Source organism: Tetrao urogallus (genome assembly GCF_951394365.1).
Source record: "Tetrao urogallus genome assembly, chromosome: 20".
Lineage (NCBI taxonomy): Eukaryota > Metazoa > Chordata > Aves > Galliformes > Phasianidae > Tetrao > Tetrao urogallus.
In genome coordinates, this window is record NC_136833.1 from 8145990 (window position 1) to 8171547 (window position 25558).

Genomic DNA, 25558 nt, shown 5'->3' on the forward strand with positions numbered 1-25558 from the left:
GCCTACAACCTACCTTCATGTAGTGCAGCATGTTGTGTTACATTGCTCCATTCCATGGCATGTGGCATGCCTGTCACTGAAGTGTAAAATATAGCACAAGCTGGCTTCTCAGCTGCGGCACGCTTTAACAGAGAGACTGGAGTGTGACACACTTTCCACTTCACTGAGACATACCACATGTTACAAAATATAGCTGTCCCATCGCATTTTGAGTTAGTTAATGCAGGGAGATAAGCAGCATCTCAAGAGATTTGTTTATCAAAAGGCTTATTTGACCATAGCTATCACTGAGGAAACGTGCATCTGGAGCTCTGCTTTTCAGAGCAGGATCAGTTTTTCTGGTATATTCTGAACCAGATTTTGTTCTGCTGTGGAATCAGACAGTCCTTTTACACCAAAGTGATGAACTTGCCCCGGCTATCTTTGGTCATTCTGTGAGCATATGCTTAACTCAAAAAATGTCTGTGAATCTTGGAGAGCATGAGCAAAGATTAACTTCTGTGCAGAATACAACTGCATTTATGTCATACCTCTATCAAAGATTAACATCTCCATGAACAGCTGATCAAGCTCTAATTCCAGATGTGTTTCCTCCAAAAATACAGAACAAAATACATGTAAGAGTTGTCTTGCCCTCCCTTTCCTCACTGTCAAATGAAGCAAAACTCATCACTGACACAACGGTATGCAATCTGTGTTGCAATAAATGCCACACTGATTTTCAAGTTGGGACAAGATGGACTAAAACCAAAAACATACAAACATCTTGTGTATCAAGAGACAGCCACATGCCACAGCTTAATAGAAAAATATCAGATTTCTGAGCTGATGCTGAAATATCTCAGCTACAGCCAGCTTTCACCAAGCAAGTGCAGATGCCAAACAGAGCACTTTGTAAGTGGAGCCACTCACAGCCCCAGCCAGCTCTAGATTTCATAGATTGAGAAAGTGTGTAAAATTCCAAATCTGCACCCAAGGTTTTTCTATTCCTTGGTCTGATTGTTTACTGCATTATTTTATTGGCAGCACCTTCTGATCAATGACCATGGGAAAGCTGTGGAAGAACTCTATGGGGGAGCGTAGGGATAAAACAAGGGATAATGGCTTTAAATTAAAAGAGAGGAGATTTAGATCAGATACTGTGAAAAAATTCCTCATTTTGAGGGCAGTGAGGCCTTGGCACTGCCCAGAGCAGCTGTGGGTGTCCCATAACTGGAGGTGGCCAAGGCCAGACTGGGCTCTGGGCAACGTGATCTCTGGGAGATAAAGCCCTTCAAATTGCATTGATGACACTGATTACAACTTCTAGTGTTACTTTCTTAAGGCTTGAAACATAACGTAGGATTAGTTATACTGTATAAGTATTTTATTAATCTAAATTACAAATAATTTTTAAGCTTGTGAGCAACCATCCAAAAAGTGCCTTACAGCCCCTCCTGAGTGATACTGTGAATATATTACCTAGTCAGAACCGAAAGAAAGAGAGGATTAAGCAGGACCTTGTTCTGAGAACAAGCCCTATTGCTTCTTCACAAGGAAGAAATCTTTTAAATACGCATTCTGAATTATTTAAGGAAGAAAAATGCTGTCTTTTGCTTTATAAATTGTTTCTAAGGGTAACATTTTAAAGCTACCATGCTCTGCTGAATAAATGCCTGTTGTTGCATTTCATAGACCAGATCAAAACTAATAAAAAAACATAATTAGATCAGCTTTTCTTTAACTACTATCAACCACTGTGTCTTAATGGTCTTTTTTCTCACTTCAGAGATGTAAAAGAATCTAACCTGCACATGAATGTTAGAGCTCAAACTCATTTGACTTTTCCTCTGTATATTAAGTATTATTGAAGAAAAAAAGATAAAAGAAAGAAATCAAGAAGGACTGCAGAGAGCAGCTGCTGGAAGAGAGTGAATGGCATTTATTAGGGGATACAAAGTTCAACTACTGTCAAGTTGTAGCAAATTAGTCAGGAGGCAGCAGTTGTGTATCAGCGCAAATACCGGGCTGCAACGCAGTTTGTAATTAGCTGCTCACACCATGAGTGTAAAGTGAGCAATTATATAGGAAAAAACATATTAAGCAGCATCTCTGAATTGACTTCAGATCTCCACTGTCGTGTTGGTATGCCCAGAAAAACGAAAGCAAATCATCCCAAAATTTCTAACACCTTTGCAATGTACTTTAAATCCTTCTTACAGTATATAACAGAAATAACTGTAAAACATATAAGAAAAGAAAATACAATCCTGAACTGTTCTCTGGGCCTGCGTCACTTTGATTTACAACAGTTATTTCTAAGACAGACAAAAACACACAGATGCAAACAATTACTCTATTTTTGTAGGCAACAAGTGAGGTGGGTGGTAACTGAGAAATTTTGAAAAATCCTGTCACAATATTCCATTTTTTCTTAAGTAACCCTCATCACACAACAAACGCTCGCCACATCAGAGACTTTCCAGGGCCTGAAGGGCCGCTTTGATTCCAGACCGCTGCAGGCATTAGCGGGGACGTAATTAGGGTAAAAAGTTCAACCACAGTTCCATGTCTAGAGTGCTGCCAGAAATAAATTTCCTCTCATTCACTGGTTTCTACTGTACCCTCCCTGAGAAACATATTGAAAACACATTTATCTTTGTAGAGTTTGTTCCTCTTCTAATTAACTTTATAGCGTTTACAGTATTTAATAATTTAAAGTGGAATTTAAAGTGGCCCTGGAAGCAGCAGCTCTCCTGTAATGGCGCTGTGCATTATCTTCTCCCCGTAGTGCTTCTTTTGACAAGTTACTCGAGGAAGGTATGTGCTCCAGCTGGTTTTATCTGGCCGTGCATTTAGCAGAAGGCTACTTCCTTCCCTCCATCTCCTCCCCGTATCATTACACGCACGGGGGGTTGGAGCAGCCGTAAAATGAAACTGTGCCTCAGCTCGGAAATCTGCTCTCCCGAACCTCCGCACAATCCCAGAGATCACTTAGGAAAGGTTTATCTTTTTACAGCTTAATAAATCAAGGCTTTAAAAGGTCACCGCTACCCCCAGTTCTCACCAACTGGTCAAAGCTTGACCCCAAATACTCATTTTCTTCCTTCCAGTTTTGATCCAAGATTAGCAGTTTATTGTAGTTCAAAGGTTATTTCTTTCTATAGTTCAGACAAACTCTCGGTATATCAGAAGAATACCAGATCTTGCTGGCCCTAGCGCTTACAGACAGAAGCATTACCTCGTACCATTAAAGCATTTCAGTTGGTGAGAAAATCTGCAGAAATCCCAGTAACCGCTAGTTAAACATTACAGAAATACTTGAAGCACTTTGATATAATTATAGAAACAAGCTACAAGAAAAATCTCTGGGAGACGAAGAGCTCTTTCTAAAGTAAAGAACACTGCTATCTTTACCACATAACATAACGATCAAATCCAGCATCAGCAGAAGGAATTTAAACTGCTTTACGCGGAGCTTGTGTCTCTCAGGATACTGAAAGCTACCACACAAACTGTTAAAACTAAACTGATTTGTGCCACTAACCTACTCTCCTAACCAGAGATAATGGCCTTCATCCCCAGAACGGAAGGAAATTTTTGCAAGGCAGTGTTAGGATAGCACACTTTGCATTTAATGATGCCTTACAGCTTTCCATGAGTGCAGGAGCCTCTGGGACTCACTCCCTCAAAGTAACAGAAACCGGGGGGCTTGAGCCAGCCCAAAAGGTTCTGCTGTGCTCTTCAGAACCTGATCCCAACCTCCAGAAAAAACAATCCCTACAATCAAGGGGATGAAGGAGGAATTGTTGTTGTTGTTTTTACCAGAAAACAAATTTGAAAAATTAGGAAGTTATCACAAAACAAAAATCTATGTTGTTTGGACTGTTCTAGCCAAGCTGAGATGTTACAAAGGAACACAAACCTACATTTTCCAGTAAGTTTCCTTTATTTTGAAGGGAGGTACATTACAAGACACTAAAAGAAGCAAACATCCTTCAAAAGCCTGAAAAAAAAAAAGTAAATAAAGGTTGCTCTCTAGAAATGTAAGCCCATACATCCCTGACGGCACTCAAACAAAACATTTTGCAAAGTCCTCAACAGAAGATCAAAAATATTTCACAAACTTCATGATTCTTTGTCATGGGGTCCAATCCAACCGTAAACCACAACCAGCTGCCCATCCAATTGCGATGTCTTATTATGAGGAAGGCACCCTTCACACATTCAGTGGCATGATTCAGTCATGGCAAAACCTGGCAAGCTCTCAGCACAGCCACTGCATTTGCAATGGCATTCTGGTAAAAATATTCCAGGGAGAGCTACTCTGAGGAATGTGAGAACTGGGAACAAGAACTTCATTCATCATAGCCCATTTCCTTCTCTTGGGTGATCCTTCCAGAAAGCTTCACTCTTTGTCTCTGACAAATCATTTTGCAGCTAGCTAATTTTAAACACTGAAAGCCACAGACACTTCAAACTGCATGCTGGATTTCAGCATTAACAGTTAGTGCTCCAGAAAAGGAACAGGGCCCTGATTTTAAAACATGAACTTGAGAAAACATTAATGCTTTAATTGCATTGCTTTTAGTTCTTACTTATGTAAAGTTGCCTTCTCCCTAAACTTTAACACCCCCATAAAAAGGTTCCTGAGGTAAATGTGTGTTAAGGTTAGGAGGTTTTAATCTACAGTAGCCACATTAATAAAGTATGCTTCCTGAAAACCTGCTGCCAATTGATTTGCCTTGTAAACTGGTCAGCAGGGCAAAAAAATGCTGGCTACCCGAAGTTATAACCTTTGTTTGCTCAGACCTACTCCTCCTTCTTTAACTTACCCTTATTTCCTTTCCCCTCCCACGATTAAAAAAGATTATCTCTTGCTTCTCATGCCCTCAAATGACCTCCATCCAATTCTTCATGTCATTCAAAATTTTCTCTCACTTGAAGCCATTAAATTAATACGCCTTTCTAAAAATACATACTAAAAACCTAGCACATGTTTTACGGGCTGGCTGATTTCAGTCAGGTGAATGAAGTCTTCCGCTCTCCATAAGCACAAGGTTAGGAAGCCTACTGACCTACTGGTTAGGCCTCAACTGGCCTTGATCCTATCAGCAAGAACAAAATAAGCATGGCTGGACAAAATTCCACAAAGACAAAATCTATGCAGATGTTCTTTCCTTTTTGGTTTTCCTTTAATTTGCAAATCTTGTAATCTAAGACCGAAGTTGACTGAACCAACATCTAAACCAGCATGCAGCACTGGCCAAAAAACACAATCTGTTTCCCATTTATGTGTCAAGGCTGCATCCTTCTGGGGGGCTGAGAAAATTTATTTCAAAAAGATTATATAGTGAAATCATGCTAGACATTTCAGTCATTTTACTCGATGGAAAATCTGACTTCTAAAATACAAAAATGTATGTACTGAAAGCTAGTCAGAAATTTAGATATAAGGCAAAAAGTATAGAAAACACAAAATTTTACTTCCCTGGTAAAATACTTGTCACCAGGAATACAAAGATTGACATTAGTGGCACTACTGCAGCACTTCTACAAAAAGCAGGTGCCAGAAATTAATTTCAGTGTAACAGTTCTTCTTCAGTTTAGCACAAAAACAGCTTTAGCACTTCAGTCCAAAGAAATTTATTACAAAAAAGATCCCTTTCACCAAAAGGGTGTAAGTGTTTTTACTCTCTTTTTTTTCCTCCTTTATTCCCAAATAAAGTCCTTCCCCACATGACACCAGGCTCTGCAGGGGACGTTAACAAATCACCACTTCACTTTAAAAGCAGAGAGGTCTGCTAAGCTCTGTTAGATCCTGAAATGTAGCAGGCCAGAAATAAGTTACCAAAGGAATCTTCCACTGTGCAACAGTGAAAAAAAAAAGTCAAGATTGAAAAATAAGTTTGCTGATTTTAGGCAAAGATTGTTTTACATAAAACTTGTGTACCCACCTGTATTTCATAACAAAGGAAAGAAGACCTAGCATTGCATCTCAAACATTATTCATTACGTCTCTCTCCAATAAGGTACATGGTACATAAGAGAAAGTAGTGAAGTTATTTAATACTGGTGGTGTTTTTGAAGCTACTAATTAATTACAACTTGGAAATTCTTTGTATTTCAGACTGATTAACGTTCGGCATTAAAAAATACCTTTTTAACCTATTTTCCTCATTATAGTTAAGCTACTTTACAGCTAAAGGAAAAGAGAAGAATTTCCTGACAGTAACCACTAATGCAGACTAGTGGTCAGAACCAGGAAGTCCCAGCTCCTAACTCACACGTGTCAGTATCTCATTGATATAGCCCTAAAAGATAAAGTACTATTAAATGCCATTATGAAAAGATGGTTTATACTGAGATCCACTGCACTATGTCCTATTAAATTCATATTGCTTTAATGGTTTAACATCCTAAACACTTGAAACTTCCTCATGCAATTTCAATAGATGCAGATGTTTAAATTTCTCAAAACATTTAATGCATTTTAATAGATGCACGATTCCCTAAAATCACAAAAGATGTCAATTCATTTAAGTATGATTGCTCATCTGTCACACAGTACTGCATATACACATATATTTAATTGCTCTTCAAAACACAGGTTTTCTTAAGGTGGTAATGTACAGGAATTGCTAAACTGCAATGAAGTTCATGATAAAATCTTATGAAACCATAAGTCATGTGTTAAATACATTTATTCTTCAACATTCATCCATAAAAATAATTTCAAAACACTTCCTAGAAGAGCTACAGAAAACAAATTCCGTATAAATGTCACAGAAAAGACAATTTAGATGGTAATGACAATATAATAACAGTATCCCAGGTGGAATCTGTATGGAAACGAGCCAGAGGGCTCTGGGAAGTAGCACAGGCATTTCACAAGGCCATATTTTCCTCACCTAAAGAAACGACCACGTGGTGTCCGGGGAGGGACTCTCCACACCAGGACAGGAGCTGCGCTTATTGAAATGTGGGGGTTTTTTTTGAAAGTACACTTTGCAGAAACGTTGACTCACTGCCACAGCCACGTCCAATCTCATTCACCTTGCAGTGAGGACTATGTGGTTTAAATGCATCAGCATAACAAATTTTGCATCGCAAGACTTGGTTACAAGCACTCTCACGTAGAAAATGTTGTTCACAAGATTGCAGACACTTCAGGGGAAAAAAGGCCCTATGAACAGTGTTGGCAGCTGTAAAAATCTCAACTGAAAGAAATTGCATCTCTCTAACCCACCCAGTTTCTGTTTTAAAGATTAAAGAGGGGTAATATTAATATTCTAGTCCAACAGAGTGAGAAGTGTCCTTAGGAAATGTACAGAGACCCGACTGTCATCCTTCACACCCAGAGTGATTAAATTCTTAAAGAAAAAAAAGTGTGGCACAGAATTAGTCTTACTGTTGTAAGAAGATTTACTTCAACTCCTTAGCCTTTGCATCGGTGTAGAGGATTACCCTTGAAAAGCAAATATTTTCCACTAGGCATAGGTGTAAATCCTTAGCATTGAACAGTGTAACTAACAGGGACATGAACTATCTTAAGGCTCTTTTGAGTGATGCAACAATACTGTCCAGAGCGCACACAAGACTGTTAATTCACTAACTCAAAGTAGATTTAACACAGATTTTGATCACAAGCATTGAACATCTGTAACACTGAGGTTGGTTGGCGCATGTAATTCATCCAGAACATAATCACTGCTTGAAAGCATCTTCCAATTGCTTTTTAAGATACAAAGATTGCTTCAGACACTTCTGAATAATAATTCTTTAGGATTATTATCAGAAAAGGCTGATCATAAACTTGTGACTACTGGAACAAAATTAAATAGCTTTTCGTCCATTTTATATCAAGATTTTATTTTTTTTTTACTCTTTTTATGCAGCCAAAGTAATACACAAATGTGTGCTGACACACTGAAAAAAAACTTTGAAAGCAATTTGCAGTGTTATTCTGTGAGCAAAAACAGTACAGAACTATAAGATATAATTGTTTACTTCTATATTTTCAGATGACATTGCAATCTACACACAAACTTATTCACAAAAAAATATTCTTACCCTGAAGATCCAATGCTTTTGCACACACCAAGGAGAGGCCGCTTCTCTGAAAAATTGTCACATTTCTGAGCATCTAGTGAAAGAGAAAGCAAACAAGAAAAAGCAAGTCACCACACATCATTTGTGCCACCTTTCATAGTACCTGTGCACTGGGGCTGAGAGGCAACATACTGCAGAATATTTAATACATAATGCAAAACTTGACAGCCTGTGCAAGATTAGTAATAGAAATACGAACAGGCAGAGCAACAAACAGTGGGAGAGCTGTTTTTGAAGGCAGTAACAAAACGAGCAGCACAACATGGCCAGGATTTCGGAGTTGTTTTCTGTTTTTTCCAGTTGGGGTAAAGAATTCTGTAACTACGGAATGACAAGTAACATCTGCTAGCTATTCATTGTTTAACAGAAGTTGCCTGAAAGAAGACTGTCACCAGCTCTGTGTGGGTTTCCCACACTGGTTTCCCGTCTACTCTACTGAGGTGTAAGTGGAATATAGGAGAGTTAACCATAAGTATGCAGTGGAAGAGCAGACACCCTCATGTTTCTCTGTTACAAGGCATGCTGCTGGTGTCTGCCCTAGCAGGGCCATGCTGACACCCCACACCACCCGTCTCAGAAAATACAGGATTGAATTCAAAACAGTCATGGCACCAAGCAACTTCAGCTTCTGGGCAGGCAGCCTGGTGACAGCACCCCCAACATAAGGCACCCAGGAGCAGAGCTTCACAGGTACAGCTGGCACAGCTCTGCCTGCATGTTTGTCACCAGAAGCGGGCAGCTGCTGCCCAGCTGCACTTACACCCTGACTCCAGAGCTGTCACTGTTAAATGTGCTGCTATTCTTACAAGGGGACTTTAAAAGTTTTGGAAACTTCATCTTACTGATGAGGAAACACAAATCAAACAGAGTAGAAAACATATCTTCGTAACAAAGTTTCACTAAATTTCAGGGTATGTTTCCAATCCGACTTGAAAAACAGAAACAGAGCAACACCATGACCAGCGAATTTCTTCCAGTTTCTTTCAGCCTTTGCCTTTTCAATTATCTGTCTGTATCTCCATCTGTAGGTGCGCACCTTTTTTTTTGGTCTTCATTGTACATCAGACCTTTTGATCTACAAAGAATATTAGTGCTCCAAACTAATTCCCAGATGCTGGTGTAGCTGCACCAAATCAATTATTCAGAAAGGCACAACAATTAACAATATACATTTTCACATAACAGCCTCTGTTAATTATTAATAACTCAGGTACATGCAATTAATTTGTAACTGTCCAGAGCTCTCATCTACACAAGGAGAAGGCGTCCCTCCTACACACTGGGGTATTTACAAAGTTAAATGGGTCACATCAATAATTTCACCACCAACAATAGCTTTACAAGCAACCCAAAACAGCCAAACATATTTTCCTTTTATTCCTATTATTTCCAGGTCTTTCATGAGTCAGACCTGTACTGCATGTACTGACCTGTGAATTGATAAATGAAACATACAGATTCTTCTGAAGAATCTGGCAACCAATTTGTTTACTGCGATCCATTATCGGCCCAACTCCGTTTGTTTCTGCTCACCTTGCTGCTCTCCAGCCTTCATGGAGAAATGCTGACAAATGCTGGCTACTGGGAGCGCCGACATTGATTTAAGTGGACACAGGAGTTTACCTGAAGCATTTAACTACATTTTCTTTTTTTTTTTTTTTTTTTTTTTTTTTTTTTTTTTAAACTAGGATGTATCAGACAGGCAAATTCCTGTTTATTAATGGTCTGGTTGTAAGTTAAACAACAAGGAAGAGGGATGAAGGGTAAGAAAGGCGGCCGCGAGCACAGAGAAACAACAGCACAAAAACAGCAGCACCCGTTTTAATACCCACAGAACAGCTTTGCAAGATTTGCACAACAGGTGCTGGAACTCCTGCTTCACTCTGCAACAGCCAAAGCCCTCATTTTTTGAAAATGCATTTTCTACCTTAACTGCATACTTTGGAAACGTAAACATTAATACTCCAGGAAAGGATCATTATTTTGAGGACTCTGCAGGGCATTAAATCAGGTTAATAGCGGTTCTGGTCGTGAGATTGCAAAAAGCACCACGTGCTGCTCTCTGCGGCGCTTAATGGAGTCAGCAAACCCATTCAGTTCAGGGCTGGAATTTAATCTTCCAAGTTGCGGTGGATTAATTTTTATTTGTAAAATTGTGTTTATTTGCATGTGCAATGCACTGAGGCTGTACACACCTGCTGCACGCAGTGTTTAACCCAATGCAGCAGGATGATTGAAATGAAAAGCAGCTAGCTAAATCCCTCAAATACAAAAAGTATTGAAATCCTGTTGCAAAGTCTTTTTCTTAAACTCCTTTTATTCTAAATCCTTTTAATTCTGTCATATAACACTACAGCATTTATAAAAAAGCTGGAAATCCTGACAAATCACACAATTAAAGTAATGAAAACTGTTTTTTTTCCTGCTAAACAGGCACCACCGTATCTACAGCTCCATTTAGATAAATTATCTCTTTGTGCTTTATTTAAAAAAAAAAAGTCAGTTCAGTTGGTGTACTTTAAGCTGAAAACAAACAATATCTGCGGCTAGATGTCATTTCATCCAGATCAACATTTAGAACTTAACAAAGTCAAAAGTTTATCCACACGTAAGCTCCAAGCAGCTCATGCTTGGTGCTTGTGATGGGAGTGTGAGCAGCCGTCCCATCCCCTGGGCCTGCAGTAATGCCAATAACAACAATACCTGTGAGGAAAAGAAAAAGAAACCCCCGTGATTTTCACAGGAGCTCAAAAGCCAATTAAAAACCATGAAAAGCACCCTCGTTCCCTTGAGCAAGAAATTCCCCACTTAGAAATCAAATTCTGACCTATTTAGCAATAGCATGCATGCATGATGGAGTGTATTTTTCTGGTATGAGATTCCAGTGATTGAGACAATTCAACAACACAGAGCATCTCCTGTTCAATCAGACCCTTTTTAGTTCTGTCAGTTGAGAATTGGGTTGCATTTCCAGTCCTGCCCCACTTCAGCAGTACCTGGGAATGCAGGAAGCCACACGTTTGGCACTCACTACCTATGGCTTTCACTCCTTATTTTGCTCCTTCCATTCAGCAGAAAGAAAAAAGGGGCTGTGACTCCAGTCCTCGTCCTTCAGGTGCTCCTTTAGGACCTCTGTGCCAGACTACATCACTGTATCTCCCTCCACTTCCAGCATCACCCAGATACTTCAAGTATCAGCACGCCTCCCCAGTACCTGCAGCAGCAGATCTGCTTCCCACATCCCTCGGACATTACACCCTACAGCCCCCTGCCTCTCCAGCTGAATGTCAGAATCCATCACTAATAAGCTACAGTGGTTCAAAATTCAGCATCAACATCAAAGATTTTGGTCAAAGAGGCAGAGCTGCACACATTGATAAAAATTTGTTTTTGTCTTCTTCTGCAAACAGCTTTATTGTTGGACAACTAAGTCCATTCTGCATGAAAAAATAAAAGACGGCTGTGAAACATTTGTGAGAGATCAAAGTTTCGAGAGTCATACATTAATTGAAGACAGATGGGAGTATTTCATTTGATCAAATCCTGTTTGGAAAAATTAAAAGACATAGCAGTGTAACGTGGTGAAGGCTTCAGGTCTGCTGGCCTAAAGGATCAATGCAATGTCACCAGAACAGAAATGAGAGTGTGGGGGTCAGTCCACACAGCTCCAGAGAAATCAGCATTTCCAAATGCTGTGCAATTCTTCCCAAAGGCATCTATTAAAAGGGTTACTTCCTCTGCTTCAGAACTCTGTTCTGTAATTTCTGTAGTCCACCAACATTAACATTCATTTCACCATAACAATATATGTAACAGTTAAAAAACAGCCAAACTTGAATGCACACCTGCATGACCCAATTACACCAACATAAACCCAGCTACAAATTGCTACTGCCTGTTCAGCTCGTAGGAGCAGCTCCTCCACCACACGTCCTGTGCAATTATTTTGGCCTTCTAGGACTTAAAACCACCAAGCCACCCAAGTGGCTGAACATCTCTAAGACTCACATCTGCATTCCCTTAGAAAGCAACCTTACTATTACCATTCTTTTAAGTCTACCTGCACATAAAGCTGAGTCAGCTTTTGAGGTTCAAATTTTATTTTAACAAAATCAAATACGTAAGCAGTACACAGCAGAGATCAATCTGCTGAATTGGAACTTTAACTGCTTTAGATTTCGAGCTGCAAAGCTAGTCTGTGTCCTAACTGTGTCCCAATTGTAGTTTTTCATGCTAATTCTAGTCTTCAGCTCTTTGTCCATGAGGTTCCCTTTGGTCACTGCTGTTTCAGACAAAACCTCTGGTTTATTTTTTCTTTCCTTTCTTAGCTCTATTTTTCTGTCTTATCAGCCAACTTGACCAAACCATCCACTCATTGCAAAATGTCAGACTATGCTATCACCTTTTCTAGAAGTGGCATAATCTAGATTAGGGCAGTAAATTAATTCAGTTCACTGGAGGGATTTATTCTCATAATGCTGAGACACAGCAATAGGCTTTTACAGATAATGACTGGCCTGAACTTCAATACACAAACCAGTCATCACGTACACCTGAACCATGAGTTAGCACACATGCTGCCATTCCAGTACTCAGCTTTGGACTTCCCTTACTAAGCAGCACTATTTTCTTGGTTGACTTTTAAGCTAAACAAGTCTATCCGAATAAGCAGAACAGCACAAGGCACAAAGCCGGTAGTTGGCCAAGATGTTTTAAAGCGACCTCAGTTAAATAAAGAAAAATGGCAGACCATAGCACTTCAGAAAGCAATACTACTCCAAAAATGTTAAAATATATGCTTTTTTAAATGCTGGAAAAGTTCTGGAACTCTTTTTTTTTTTTTTTTTTTTTTTTAAATGACTTCTTTAGCCAAAGAACATACAACAAAAAGCAAATATCATTTCTGAAAGTTATCACAGAAATACTAATAAAAAACAAACCTGCAAACAAAAGAAGAAAAACCAACCAACCACAAGGCAAACCTAGGAATACTCAAGTCAGAAACCTCACCAACATACAAACTTTGTATCGTTTCAACCCAACAATTCCCACTCATGAAATCAGTTACCCCAGGAAGACAAGAACAACAACATCCAGAGAAAGAGGTGAGAAATTAGAAAAGATGTTGAGCAAAGGCTATGAATGAGCAGGCTAGCATGGCTAATGGTCAAATTCACACCGTACTGGTTGTCATTTTCATTATTAACGATGTCTACTCTCTGATCCTCACTGTTGACAGCAACAGACATTACCAATTCTGGAAAATGCCATCTCTGATGATCCCTTCTGCCCAGCCTTGCCCTGCAGCCTGCCCCCTAAGGACTGTCTGCATGCTGTTCTTTTCCTGTGATAGTGCAAGCATCTCATTCACAATAAAAACAAGGAGTTTACAACGATCAAATACAACATTATAAAATATTTAATAGCTGTTATCTCACTATAAGAAGAAATTTAAAGTCTTCCCAGTGTCAATGGGATTCTTGTACACTTTGAATCACTGATCAAAAATGTTTCTCATTTGCACAAGTGACAAAAGCCTTTTCCTTTCCCCCAGCCATCACATCCTTGCTGCCTCACGATCAGGCAACCTGTGCCCAGTGCAGTGGAAGAAAGAGGTTGGAGACAATCACCTAGAACACAATATTACTGTAGAATCATGGAAAAGGCTGAATGTAGCAACTGCTACATCCAATTACTTATGCTTTAGGTACCTCAAGGTGAGTCTCGGGGGAATCAGAAACAGAAATTCTCTCACTGTTCCTGACCCTAAATTTTGTGGGTGATGTATAGCAGGTCCACAGAGAAGAGTAAGTGCCTACATTTTCCAGTGTTATTTACAGCAAGCTCTCAATTCTTTATGGACATCCTCTCCAGGCTGCAGCCCAGCCACACCGCAGTTACACCAGTGCTGCAATGCAGGGCAGGGTCAGGCCTCCTGCTTTGTTAACTCAGACAAAGCACTGCAGAGCTGCAGCCAGGCCACAGCACTCCCAGGAGCCACCAAGCTGTCCAGCACGGCACAGAGCCTCACCCAGCACTGTGGACCCGAGCTGGCAGCGTGCAAAGGCTGCCAGGAGTGCCTGTAACCTGTTACATCAGATCGGCAGCCTCCTTTGCAGTAAGCCTCCATGAAATAACTCTTTTCAAACAACGCCTCATTATGCTGTGAAGCACATGATGCAGCAGAGAATCTAACATCAAAAGACTACAGTATTTTAACAGAAGAGTTGACAAACTATTAAGTTCTGCTACTGTAAAGCCACCACGTTAAAGCCATAAGCTTTCCTTTCACACCTGGGAATGAGTTCCTTATCACAAACTAAGATCTGTTTCTAGGAACGTGCCAAATGCATCCACCCAGAGAGCCCCACTTTCAATAACTCCCTTTTTGCAGCTTTACAGTAAAATAGTGCTTCAGCCTACTGATAATAATCAGCTTCTCCCTTACAAATTCCTTTTATTTTGAATCATTAAAGCTCATGTGTTAGTTATCTAAGGCCTCTTATTACAGCTTTACTTTTATCTGATTCCAAATACTGGTCAATGATACATTCACGTACTTTCAATCAAAGATTTATTTAAACCAAGCTATGTAAAAAGAGACCAAAACATGTTTTTAAAAGGTTTGATTTAATATGAGCTAATTTGAATAGTTTTCTAATGTAAGAAATATCATTGTCAAATGCTATATATGCCATTTAGAGAAAGAAAAAGAGTAACAAAGTGTAACTTACTAGACTGAAAATCAAAAAGCACTATTTTGCCATCAGGAAAAAAAAAGAGCTTGTAGGTACTTTGATTACTTCAATCCCATCAACACCTCTTTTGTCTTCCTTTGAGAAGGAAGAGGCACAACCATCCATCATGTAGTGACAAACATCAGCAAATAATCATAGCTGGACAGAAATTACGCAGTGCTCCTCCAAACAACTCAAAAGGCACAAAAGCTTGTAAATTATTTTACTTCAAACAGCATTAGCCCATAATAAATTTTAACTCTTGCCTAGAGACAACACTGTGCTCTTTATAAAGCACAACCTTATATAAAAGTGTCTTGTATGTTCTGCTCAAGCAAAAATTAGATAACATAATTAAACATAATGGATTATTTTGAGCCATTTAGAAATATACTTACTGATCTGTGGGGCTGGTAAGATCCGTGCAGCTCGAACTGGACCATGGCGGACAGAAAAGAGTTCCTGAGCTTCACCACTGATCTGCAAAACATACAGATATGAGTGTACAATGTAAAAAAGCCTATATACACATACAAAAGCATACATACATACACACACACACATAAAATACATTCCCCACAAAAAACTGTTCTTTTCCACAGTCAGCTCTCTCAAAAATCAAACTGCCATACAGACAACTTTCCATCTGAAACATTCAACGCTCAAACCATGAGAACACAAACGATGGTTAGGAAGCCACAATCGTGTGAAAAATAAATTGGATTCCCACTAAGCTACTGAATATTGAAATCTGCATCTTAATTCAGGGGGCTGCTGTTTTATTCAACAGGTAAAACTCTTCAGAGCATAAGCACTGAATGTAATGGACACATACTGAAAACAGACAGGATTCTCAAGGGAAGAAACCACAGAGGCAGAAGGTCAGTTCAGAAATATTCCAAAATTTCTTTTCTCCCTCCAACAAGTGATATCTCATAGGAGCTGGATAATGACACATCCACCCAACAAGCTTTCCAATGTGCAATTTTCCTTGAAAAACTGACAAATCCAGCTTTCTGATTTGTTTCTTCGGTAACACAGTAACATCAGAGTAAACACCCCTAATCTAGCACAACAAAACCCATACTAGCATATTACACTCACTTAACCAACTTTCTTAGCTGACTTTTGATACAAAAATCCTATTTGTTGGACTTGCTTTAGATGAACAGCAACTGTGGTGGTACAGGAAGGCTCAGATCAGAGGAACAAGAAGTGTGCCAGAGATGGTGCAAGCTCATATTGTCTCTTCCCCCTTACTGAGCAATTTCCATTGCGATCAACTAGCTGAATCAAAATTTCACAGTGTATGGCAGGCAGGCAGGAAAGACATTGTTCTTCTTACCAACCACCCACAACTTCACTGAACATGAATACATCCTGGAAGCCTTCAATAACACACTCCACAGGAACAAAGCCTGCCCCTAGAAACACGGGTCTTCTGTGTGAATGAGATCCTAGCACCATTGCTAGGAACGTCTCCGTATTTTAGGAGAGACTACACTTGAAGTTGACTGATGGCTCCAACTAACCAAACCCCAGGAGGTACACATGTATGCAACACAGCATTTGTTCTGCACAGTGTGTACTTCTAAAAACAAGCAAGCAAACAAACAAAAACACTACTAAAAGCCAGTGATGAGGAGTGGCAAACACTGGCAATAGAAGTTCAGGGTTTTTGATATATACATATATTCTATATTCACCAGGTGTGAAAATTATGTTCCATAATTGCAGAAGGATCAAACTAATTAAGTTTGTCACTAATAGCAATCTTGAAAAGATTAAATCAGAGGTAGTTAAGAAAAATTTCCAGACTTCCTCTAAGTGGTCAGTCAGAATGCATTTTCATAACTGCCTGGTAATGGATGCAATGCAGAACGCCAAACTTGAGGAAAATGGCAAACATAATGAAACTCATTTCCAAACAACCAACAACTTAAAACAGACAGAAGGAGGCTAAGAACGTAGCAAACATGTTGGATAGAGTTTTGCCAAGCAAGCAGCTTAGAATATCAGAAATGAACACAATTTGAAACAAGGTTCTTAGGAATTACTGAACTATAAATCCAAGTTGCTTTCTGAAATGTCATTTCATAGCTGTTCCCATTTCTTTCTACACTTCAGCTCACACATTCAACAAGTCAACATTCTGCTACTGTTTGACAACAAACCAAAGCACAGTGCCCCAGAGCTTCAGCTCACCACCAAGCCGAACTCCTTACCAGCACTGCTTTACACAGCAGTGAAGCTCACCCCACTCAAGCACATATTCCCAAAGAATATTCTGAAAACACCACTTATACAGAGATGGCTGACCATTCTGTAACAGTAAGCCACAGTATAGCCCAATAAGCTTGGGGAAATACCTTTCTTTGCCATTTCGGACTCTGCATGCATCTAGCAGTTTCACACCGGTGTCAATTAGCGTCAGTGACGTGATTAGAATTATTCCTGATGGACAAGACAGTTTTAAAACTGTAATCAATATGAGAATTAACCCCTTAGCCTACTATTCTGCTCTTATTTTACCAGGCTGACATTGGTATCATCACACTGCTCTCTCAGTGAGCAGCAGCACCTGAACAACACACAGCCCTGTAGCACCCCAGCTTGTGAAAAAACCAGGTTGAATTCTGCCTCTGGGACAGCCAGAGGCTCTGCCCTGAGATCCTTACTGATCAGATCCTAGATCAGATATAGAAAATAAGATCAGAAATCAACTCCCTAAAGACTTGTTGATTATTTTTAACTGATCACGAGTTTGAAACGCGGGTGAGGGAAGCACCTCTGCATCCTGAGAACACAACTGAGAAAAGTAGAGCACTGCAAAGCATAAAGTGAGAGAAATGAAAAGAACAGGCTTTCTGTTCATCGGAACACAGCAGCACAGGGAAAGAAGAAAGGAGGAAATGGAGAAGAAGAAAAACAGAAGGCTTTGGAACTATTATTATTGGCAATTAAAGGTTTTTTCCTCCAAATCATGAAAATGCTGTTTCACATGTGTACGCACATCAATGGCTATGAATGAAAACAAGAGGGAAAAGAACTAGCATAACAAAAGCACGGAATAAGTGATTCATATAAAACAATCCAACCCAATTCAGTCCCCTCCTTTTTAAGTATGCCAGCACACTGGCTCTAACTCCAATCTACTTCAAATACAGTTGTAGTCCCAAAAGTAAGATACACTAAGAAGGCCAAACCTGCTTAACCAAGCTGCTGCTCTTAAACATACTGAAGTCCAGAAAGCGTGTTTATTTAACCTGTGGATGCCAAGACCTGGAAGAGCTTAAATAAGAGGTTTTCACAGAAAGGCCTGAAAGTGCATAAATACAAATGAAGTTTCTTCGTACCTTAACACACAACACCAAAATTTGAGCCAGCTCTTTTCATGGATATAATTCTTAGTGTTCAGTAATTAATATTCATCACTTGAAAGGTAACTACTTCACTATTTTCTGCTGGCAGGAGCAACAGAAAGAAAAAATGAACAGACCAACCAAAGCTGTGAGACTCAGCTGGTGACAAAGGTTCTAAGTATTTAGCTCCTAACTCAGCATCACTGCTGTAGTGCAACATGTCCTTTCCTCTCAGTGCACAGGGCCTTTCCCCAGGGAAGAGGACACTGTAGACAGATTCAAATTCAGGTGGGCTCAGTCATTAGTATAGCTTACATACTCAGCACGTTATACAGGGTGCCAAAAAAAAGGATATTTTAAGATAAGCCCCAACTGGAGACTGAGCAATGAAAATTCAAGATGCCACCCAATCCCTGACATCTCCTTTGTTCAGAAAAAGTCATACTGATGGACAGCAAAAGAGATGAGAAATCTGCACATCACACCACAACACGGATCAGTTTATAACATCACTTCTTAGGAATCTATCATAAAGGAACCATTTTTGCAAGGATTTTGTTTTTATTTTTTAATCTTACATCCTTAACTGTTCTACAGGAACAGAAAATCCTGGAAATCATTGGACTTCACCATATGCCATGTGCTACGAAGTACTGGTTGCCCCTTTGGTTTGCTGGGCACTGAAAAATGCACAAAGGCTTTAGAGTTCAAGATTTTCTCTGACATGCAATTAATTTTTTTTTTTTTTAAACATTCTCTGCAGAAGCTTCTGCTATTTGCAGTCTTACACAATTCAAAATTAACTGCAGTTAATTTTGCTAGCACCATTTATATAAAACACCCTTTGTTTTGTTGTATCTAAAACATAGAACACAATTACCACTGTGGAGGCCACGTGTATCACTCTTGGCTAAAAGCAGCATCTTCAGGGCTGAGAAATTTTGATCTTCCTGCCTCTTCAGGCTTTGTCTGATGGAACAGCTGACAGCCAACCTGTCCCTCAAACAGGACACTCACTGCACTAAGAATCAAAGCATGACAAATAACTACATTTAACATGTGCCAAACACCGCTGAATGGCCAACAGCTTTGTCACTGCCACTCTGGGCAAGATGTGGGCTGGCAAGTCTAAGGTAAAAGGTTCCACATCCCTCATTACCAGACCCTTGAGCCACACAGTCTCATAAGCATAGACAAAATATAAATAGACTTCATGAACTGAAAACAGAGCTCTAAATTCTTCAGAAAGCACCTGTGAAGAAAATAGGCTGTGGCTGCCATTTTGGATTTCATCCAGCTAAGTAGCGAGTCCCTGTGGCAGCTTTCAAAGCTCCTGAAAGTTTTTCTTTCCCATTCCACAAGCCAAGACTATTTCCAAACAGGTTTCAAGAATAGAATATTATGCTATAAAAGCAGCATCAGGCACTCATTCTGTAGAAGAGTGGATCCAAGATGACGGCTCCAAGCTGGTCCGATAGCACACGTCAGCTTCTGCAGCGCCTAGTACCAGACCACAGCCCACAGACCGACGTGGGAGGCAGCAAGCAAAGAACACAGCAATCCGAAACACAGCCCCAATGAAGCCTTCATCACTCACTTCTAATCAGGACAGATTGGAAGAACAAGATGAACCCTCTCCTCCAGGTGCAACTACCGCTTAAAACACAACCTACCAGAAATCTGGAGCACTGCTTAATTTTTGATGGCAGAGCTTTATCATTTGGAGCACACCAGTTTGCACCCATTAAGAAAAAAAATAAGAACAAAGAAAGTTTTGATCACACTAAGGATAACTAACAGTTTTCAGCCATAGAAAATGGTTTTCACATGATGAAAACAGCCAAACGTACACCAAACAGAAGCAAAGTTTGAAAGCCAATGCTTAAACTACTGTGCAATAGAGGAAAAGTAAACTGATAGTATACTAATAAAATGTCATAAGGCACAGGGAGGATCAGCATCAATTTGTTTGTTGTTCTGCTGCTGTTTTAAAATTCCAGGTGTATACCTTTAATACAGCAATGTACCGTGCCAATAAGCAATGACTGAAACCACTGCAAACTAGTGCTGGACATAATCCTGCTGGGATAGAGCCCTGCTGGTCATCTTGCTGAGACAGTGAGAAAGAACCTAAAATAAAGAATTCTTATTTCAGTTTAGAAATTGAAGCAATCACCCTTCTCATTCAGAACATCTGATTATCTATAAATTATGAGAACTTTGTGCAGAGAGTTACACAAGTCTACTCAAGTGACCAAACTGTATTTATCATTTAAAATTATGACAATACAAATTGAATTTAAAAAGCACTGAAAGCTCAGTAACGGTTACAATGTCCTCAATATTCTCATTTTATTTGTCATACATTTCAAGGAGCTTCAGCACAATCAGACTGCAGGCTCCCTGTGAAATCCTAATTTGGGAGACAGTTCTTGTTTCTTTTTAATGGCTTCATTTCTGCACAAGGACAGGAACAGCACAAACAATATTGAGCACAGGCAGGACGTGGGTACAGACTGCATCCGTGAGCCTTCATCTCAGCTTTGACCCCATCCAAGGGCAGCTCCATGAAATGCTGCTTGGTCTCTTTCAACACCTCTCTCTGCAGCACTCTCAAGTTCTTTGCGTGCACTTTTCTTTTTCTCCCACAAGTGCAGGTTATGACATAAATGAAAAAACCACCATCAGATTTGCAGTCACTTAATGAGTGTAAAAACAGAAATTTCTCACAGCTTGCTATACAGACAGCTGCCATTATTATCAGAGTTTCCCTTTGGCATTTTCTATTTTGTTCAACCTGAGCTTCATAGCTGAGTTTTTATTTTGTTTTTTAAGTGTAATCTGAACCATTACGTTACAATGGTTTTCTACTTCTGAAACTTCCAGCATACAATGAAAAAAAAATTATCTGCCACAAAAGCAGCCAACATGAGTTTCGCTGAGCAGGAACATCTAGAACAGATACTTGGAAACCACATTAGGCAACGACCAGTTCCAACTGTATTTGAAATGTGAAACTGGGGCGAAGGAAAAACAAAGTCCAAATAAAACAAGAAAGTACACGGCACAATTATCAAATAGGAACTTCTACTCATACTTTTGTATATTCCCAGATTTCTCCCCACTCAGGGAGGCATATTTTAAGAGCACTTTTAACCTTCCCACCCCCATTTCAAAACAAAGATCAAAGAAAAGTCGCTTGGATGGACACCTTCCGCTTCTTATGCAATACAGATTGAGACTCTGCACTTCAAAACCCCAGCCGTTACTTCAGCACCCAGCAGTCCAAACACTATTCCAGCCCTTTGAAGCAGCCCTAATGGTATCTTCCATTTGCAAGTAACACTTCTGTAGTCAAAGATCTTACTCCAAGGAGATGTTAATGTGAAAGCACTCAGACTGCAAAGAGCCACACACTCCTGGAGGCAGCCTGCGAGGTGTTCAGAAGTCAATGTAACACCATTACGGCGAGTGTCAGCTTAGGAGCTGTCATAAACACTTCATAATCACTCAGACACAAACCGGGCTGCCTGCAACACATTATTTTATTAAGTGCTGAATAGAGGCTCAATTGTACGAATAAATAGCACAATGCTACAGATAATAGCCTCACTGAGGAGATTTTCAGAGAAATGTCAAATTGTTGCTTTTTCAGACTGAAAGGTTTTTAAACTACGGAGATTCTATTTTATTCTTAATAACTGGAATAATGTTGTGTAATAACGAGCTAAGCACTCAGCAAGATCAAGAAGAAGAGATGCATTTGTATAGTACCAAAGCACTGTCAAATACACCCTAACTATTAAGTCAGCAGCTCCACTGCCAGATTTTCTTTTACTTGGACTAAGTAAGGAAAAAAATAGATGGAGAAACACAAGCATGGATAAATACAGGCCGTGCTACCTCCAAGCTTATCAGGTAAGATAAGATGTGAGAAGATATTTAAAAACCGATATCAAAGACTATCAATCTGAGAAGCTATCCAAGTCTGTGCTACTAACAGCAGACCCATCCCAGCGCTGGCATTACACCAACACATGCGGACCGCAGCACTGCACAAGACGACGCTTCCCCCTTTGGATGCATTTTCCCAGTTTCACAGGTTAAACAAACAAGGGCTGACAAAGCACCGTGCTGCCTCTGCAGCTCACGTTTCTAAGATGGATGGTACAATATTTCCATAGTTGCAAATTTCTTCCAATTCATCAGACTTCCCCCCCACCCATGAAAAACACCTCTGCAAGATATGAACTACAGTAAGTTTCTTGCAATTTCATTTTCTTTATTCCTCTGAAAGAAGAAATACTATCAAAATGTAGAAGTTATGAAGAAATGAAACACGCTGGGAAAATACAACCTGGCTGCACTAAGCAGCAACCCTCCTGCAAAAGGTCACATCAGGCATCCAGTCGCCTCACTTGTGGCTTATTCAGATACAAAAAAAGAAAAAAAGGCCTTTCCCACTGGGAAACTGGGTTAAGTTACCCCGTCTGCCTACCTGTCAGGACCAGGGAGCACACTTACTTCACATGAGTCAGGATAAACGTGAAGTAGTTCAACTCCTCATTTGTTAGTAAGATCCATCAAATCATTTCATGCTTAATGCAGTGAACCACGGGGTAAGAGCTTAAATGCAGGCAGTTAATGTAGAACAGGTTACACTGAGGTAATGTGTTCATGTATCAAAGAAACAAGACGCACTGCTTCTTTCACTCTCGCTCTCTTTACACCTATAAGATGCCATTGCAGGGTGAATTTCTCAGGAGCACTGATACAGACAGCTTTCACAAAGACACGCTTCCATTTAGACACAGAAAGCCACTTAAGAGGGATGCACAGAACTCTCACCTAAGCACAGAGTAAGGGCACACACACAAAACAAAGAATTACCTATGACTGCCAGATACAGAGCTCTTCTATCACACAGCCAGAACAACCCAGTGCCAACACAGTGCATCCCAACCCCTTTTTCAGGAAACATGCACGTGGGCAAGAATACTTCAGCACGACAAACTAAGCTGCTCTGCACAAATTCTCTAGCTTAAATCTAAGTGACTGCTCACTGCCTTAAGGAATCAGCTCGCAGCGTAACTCTGAGTGCTGCTCAAGGCCTGTTTCCTCTCTTAGCTCGGTATCTTACTGACACCTAATGTTTGTTTTCTGTAACACACTTTGAAGAACAAAGCAATGAGTTTCTGAACTGTTTTAACAGCCTGTTCTGTGATCTGTACACTATCTAAAAACTGATCAGCGTTCAAAACGTTGTAGAAAACTAATTTGGTACTGTAAAATAATTTTTAGTATTCAATTAACTCTAGTAGAAAGCAAAATCCCAAAATAAAGCCAGGAAAGTCAGATTTAGCCACAATTTCTCAAGACACACAAGAATAGAAGCTCCTCAATCACACTTTACTACTCTTGGAAGTATACTAGGCCCTTCCTTCTATTACATCCTCTCTTAAATGCAAAAGTTCAGCAGTTTTTTCTTCCTCAGCTCCAGCTAACAACATGCAAAATGAAGAGGGGGAAAAAGCCAGCTCTCCCACACCCTAGGAAACTCAATTAGACATGCCTACTTTTTGGTGCACAAAATAAGAGCATTTTCTGTTTTACCATCTAAGCTACTGGTATACAAACCCTTTTTACACAGCAAACCATTACATAATACAGAAATATATATATTTCAGAAAGGCCTAACGTTTTATGAAGAGAAAGAACTCCATCCTCACTACATTATTTTGAAGGACAAGGTGTTATGAGCCATATTTTTTTTTTAAGTTAAGAATTTTATGACCTACTGTATTAAACTTTATTCCATAGTTCAAGAAATTTGGGAGAAATTCCCCCAAATTAAGACCATGTGCTCATAAACCATTCTGAAACACAAACTGCAGGGTGTGGATGACAGCATAAAATCAAACCCATATGCACACATAGACTTTAATAAAATTAAAATTGCAAATCATGTACATGACAAACACTGTGATTGTAAAATACCATTCATACTGTCATACTTGCATTCCCAGGACAAACAAATTCCTTTCATATTTTTCCGCTCTCTTTTCCTTTCCCTAAGTTAAAAAGATTTGTCTTCCCAGGACATCAACTATTGCAGTGCCAGATGCTGCTCCCAATTAGCCTCTGAAAATTTACCTAAAAAATCATTTGTAAAAAACACTCAGATCTGAGAGCTTGAATTTACAAGTTTGATCCACGCTCAGCACGCACCTTACCACAGGCACATCACACAGCAGCGATGGTGAACATTGGCTCTAGCCACTCCAGCAGGAAAAGTTAAAACCTTCAGGTAATAGCACACCTTACAAACAACAGCACTTCTGCCATACAAGAGCAGTTTGCTGGTACTTACAGGTATGCTCCAGACTTGCATTCCATCACTGTATCCGATCATTAGCAGTAATGGTGGCTCATTCCCAGTGCTGTGTATTTCATGGAACTCCATATTCCTTGATGTATCTAAATTGGGTTTAAAGAGCAAAGCCACTGGTTAACAGGCTGGGAGCAGTCGCGGTTATTACCAGCTGTACTGGATGGTGTTTCCCCAGTCAATGTTTCTGCTCTTGTAATTAAAGGCAAAGCAATGAGGTTTACATTTTTTATGCTGAAACAACACTGAGATGCATCCTTTTAGGTGAGATCCATTAAAATTTCACAGAGAAGTTAGAGAGTGTTAGAATGGAAAACAGTGGAGGAAAATATCCTTCATTAAACAAGAGTTATCATAAAATACACCTAGAACTTCTGTAACTCCCTCCTGTGATGAACAAAACACAGCAGATCTTTAAAATGGAGAGAAGACCAATAAAGTTAACATTAACACATTCTACAGCCACAAACGCACAGACTGATCAAAGCTCTTCCTAAAGAGTGCACAACTAATCTTTGCATCAACCTTCTGAAAAGAAGGAAAACCACAGGAAGAAAAGTGCCTCAGAACATAACAAGAAAATTAAGCCTTTCTTGAGTAAGGCCCTGTACAACTTTATTTCCAAGGATGAACAAAAGATCCCTGCAAATACGTAAGCATCAAAGAAAGAGAGGAAAAACATTCAGGATGTTGAAATAGGATACACTCAGGTCCAAACACATTACGTGGCATAAAAGCGTAGACAAAATACAAAGGATTCTGGAAAATATCATAAACCATTTTTGTTATGCTGTAAAAAAGAGCCTAAAGAGGGAATGGCCAAGAACTTTTAAAAATAAACAGAAGAGGACAAGGAGCTCACAATGAAAAGCTTTGACAGCCTAAAGCTGGACATAAAGCTGGCCATGCATGAGTTGATAGGTCCTTTTTTGTTCTAAGAACCATGAATTTATGAATTGCCAGCCTCTGTGCCATTTCAA

The 25558-nt window shown here is 39.7% G+C and overlaps 1 protein-coding gene across 3 annotated transcripts in view; it reads right to left on the reverse strand.

Moving 5' to 3' along the window:
- BCAS3 (BCAS3 microtubule associated cell migration factor) overlaps positions 1–25558 on the reverse strand; it is a gene marked incomplete at both ends in the record, with an annotated part of 301055 nt that overhangs the window by 270916 nt on the left and 4581 nt on the right. For all 3 annotated transcript variants that reach the window (XM_079545130.1, XM_079545129.1, XM_079545128.1), the window contains 3 exons: positions 8053–8125; positions 15227–15308; positions 24561–24667. In XM_079545130.1, the coding sequence (XP_079401256.1) occupies positions 8053–8125; positions 15227–15308; positions 24561–24667 (262 nt within the window). The remainder of the gene's footprint in view (positions 1–8052; positions 8126–15226; positions 15309–24560; positions 24668–25558) is intronic.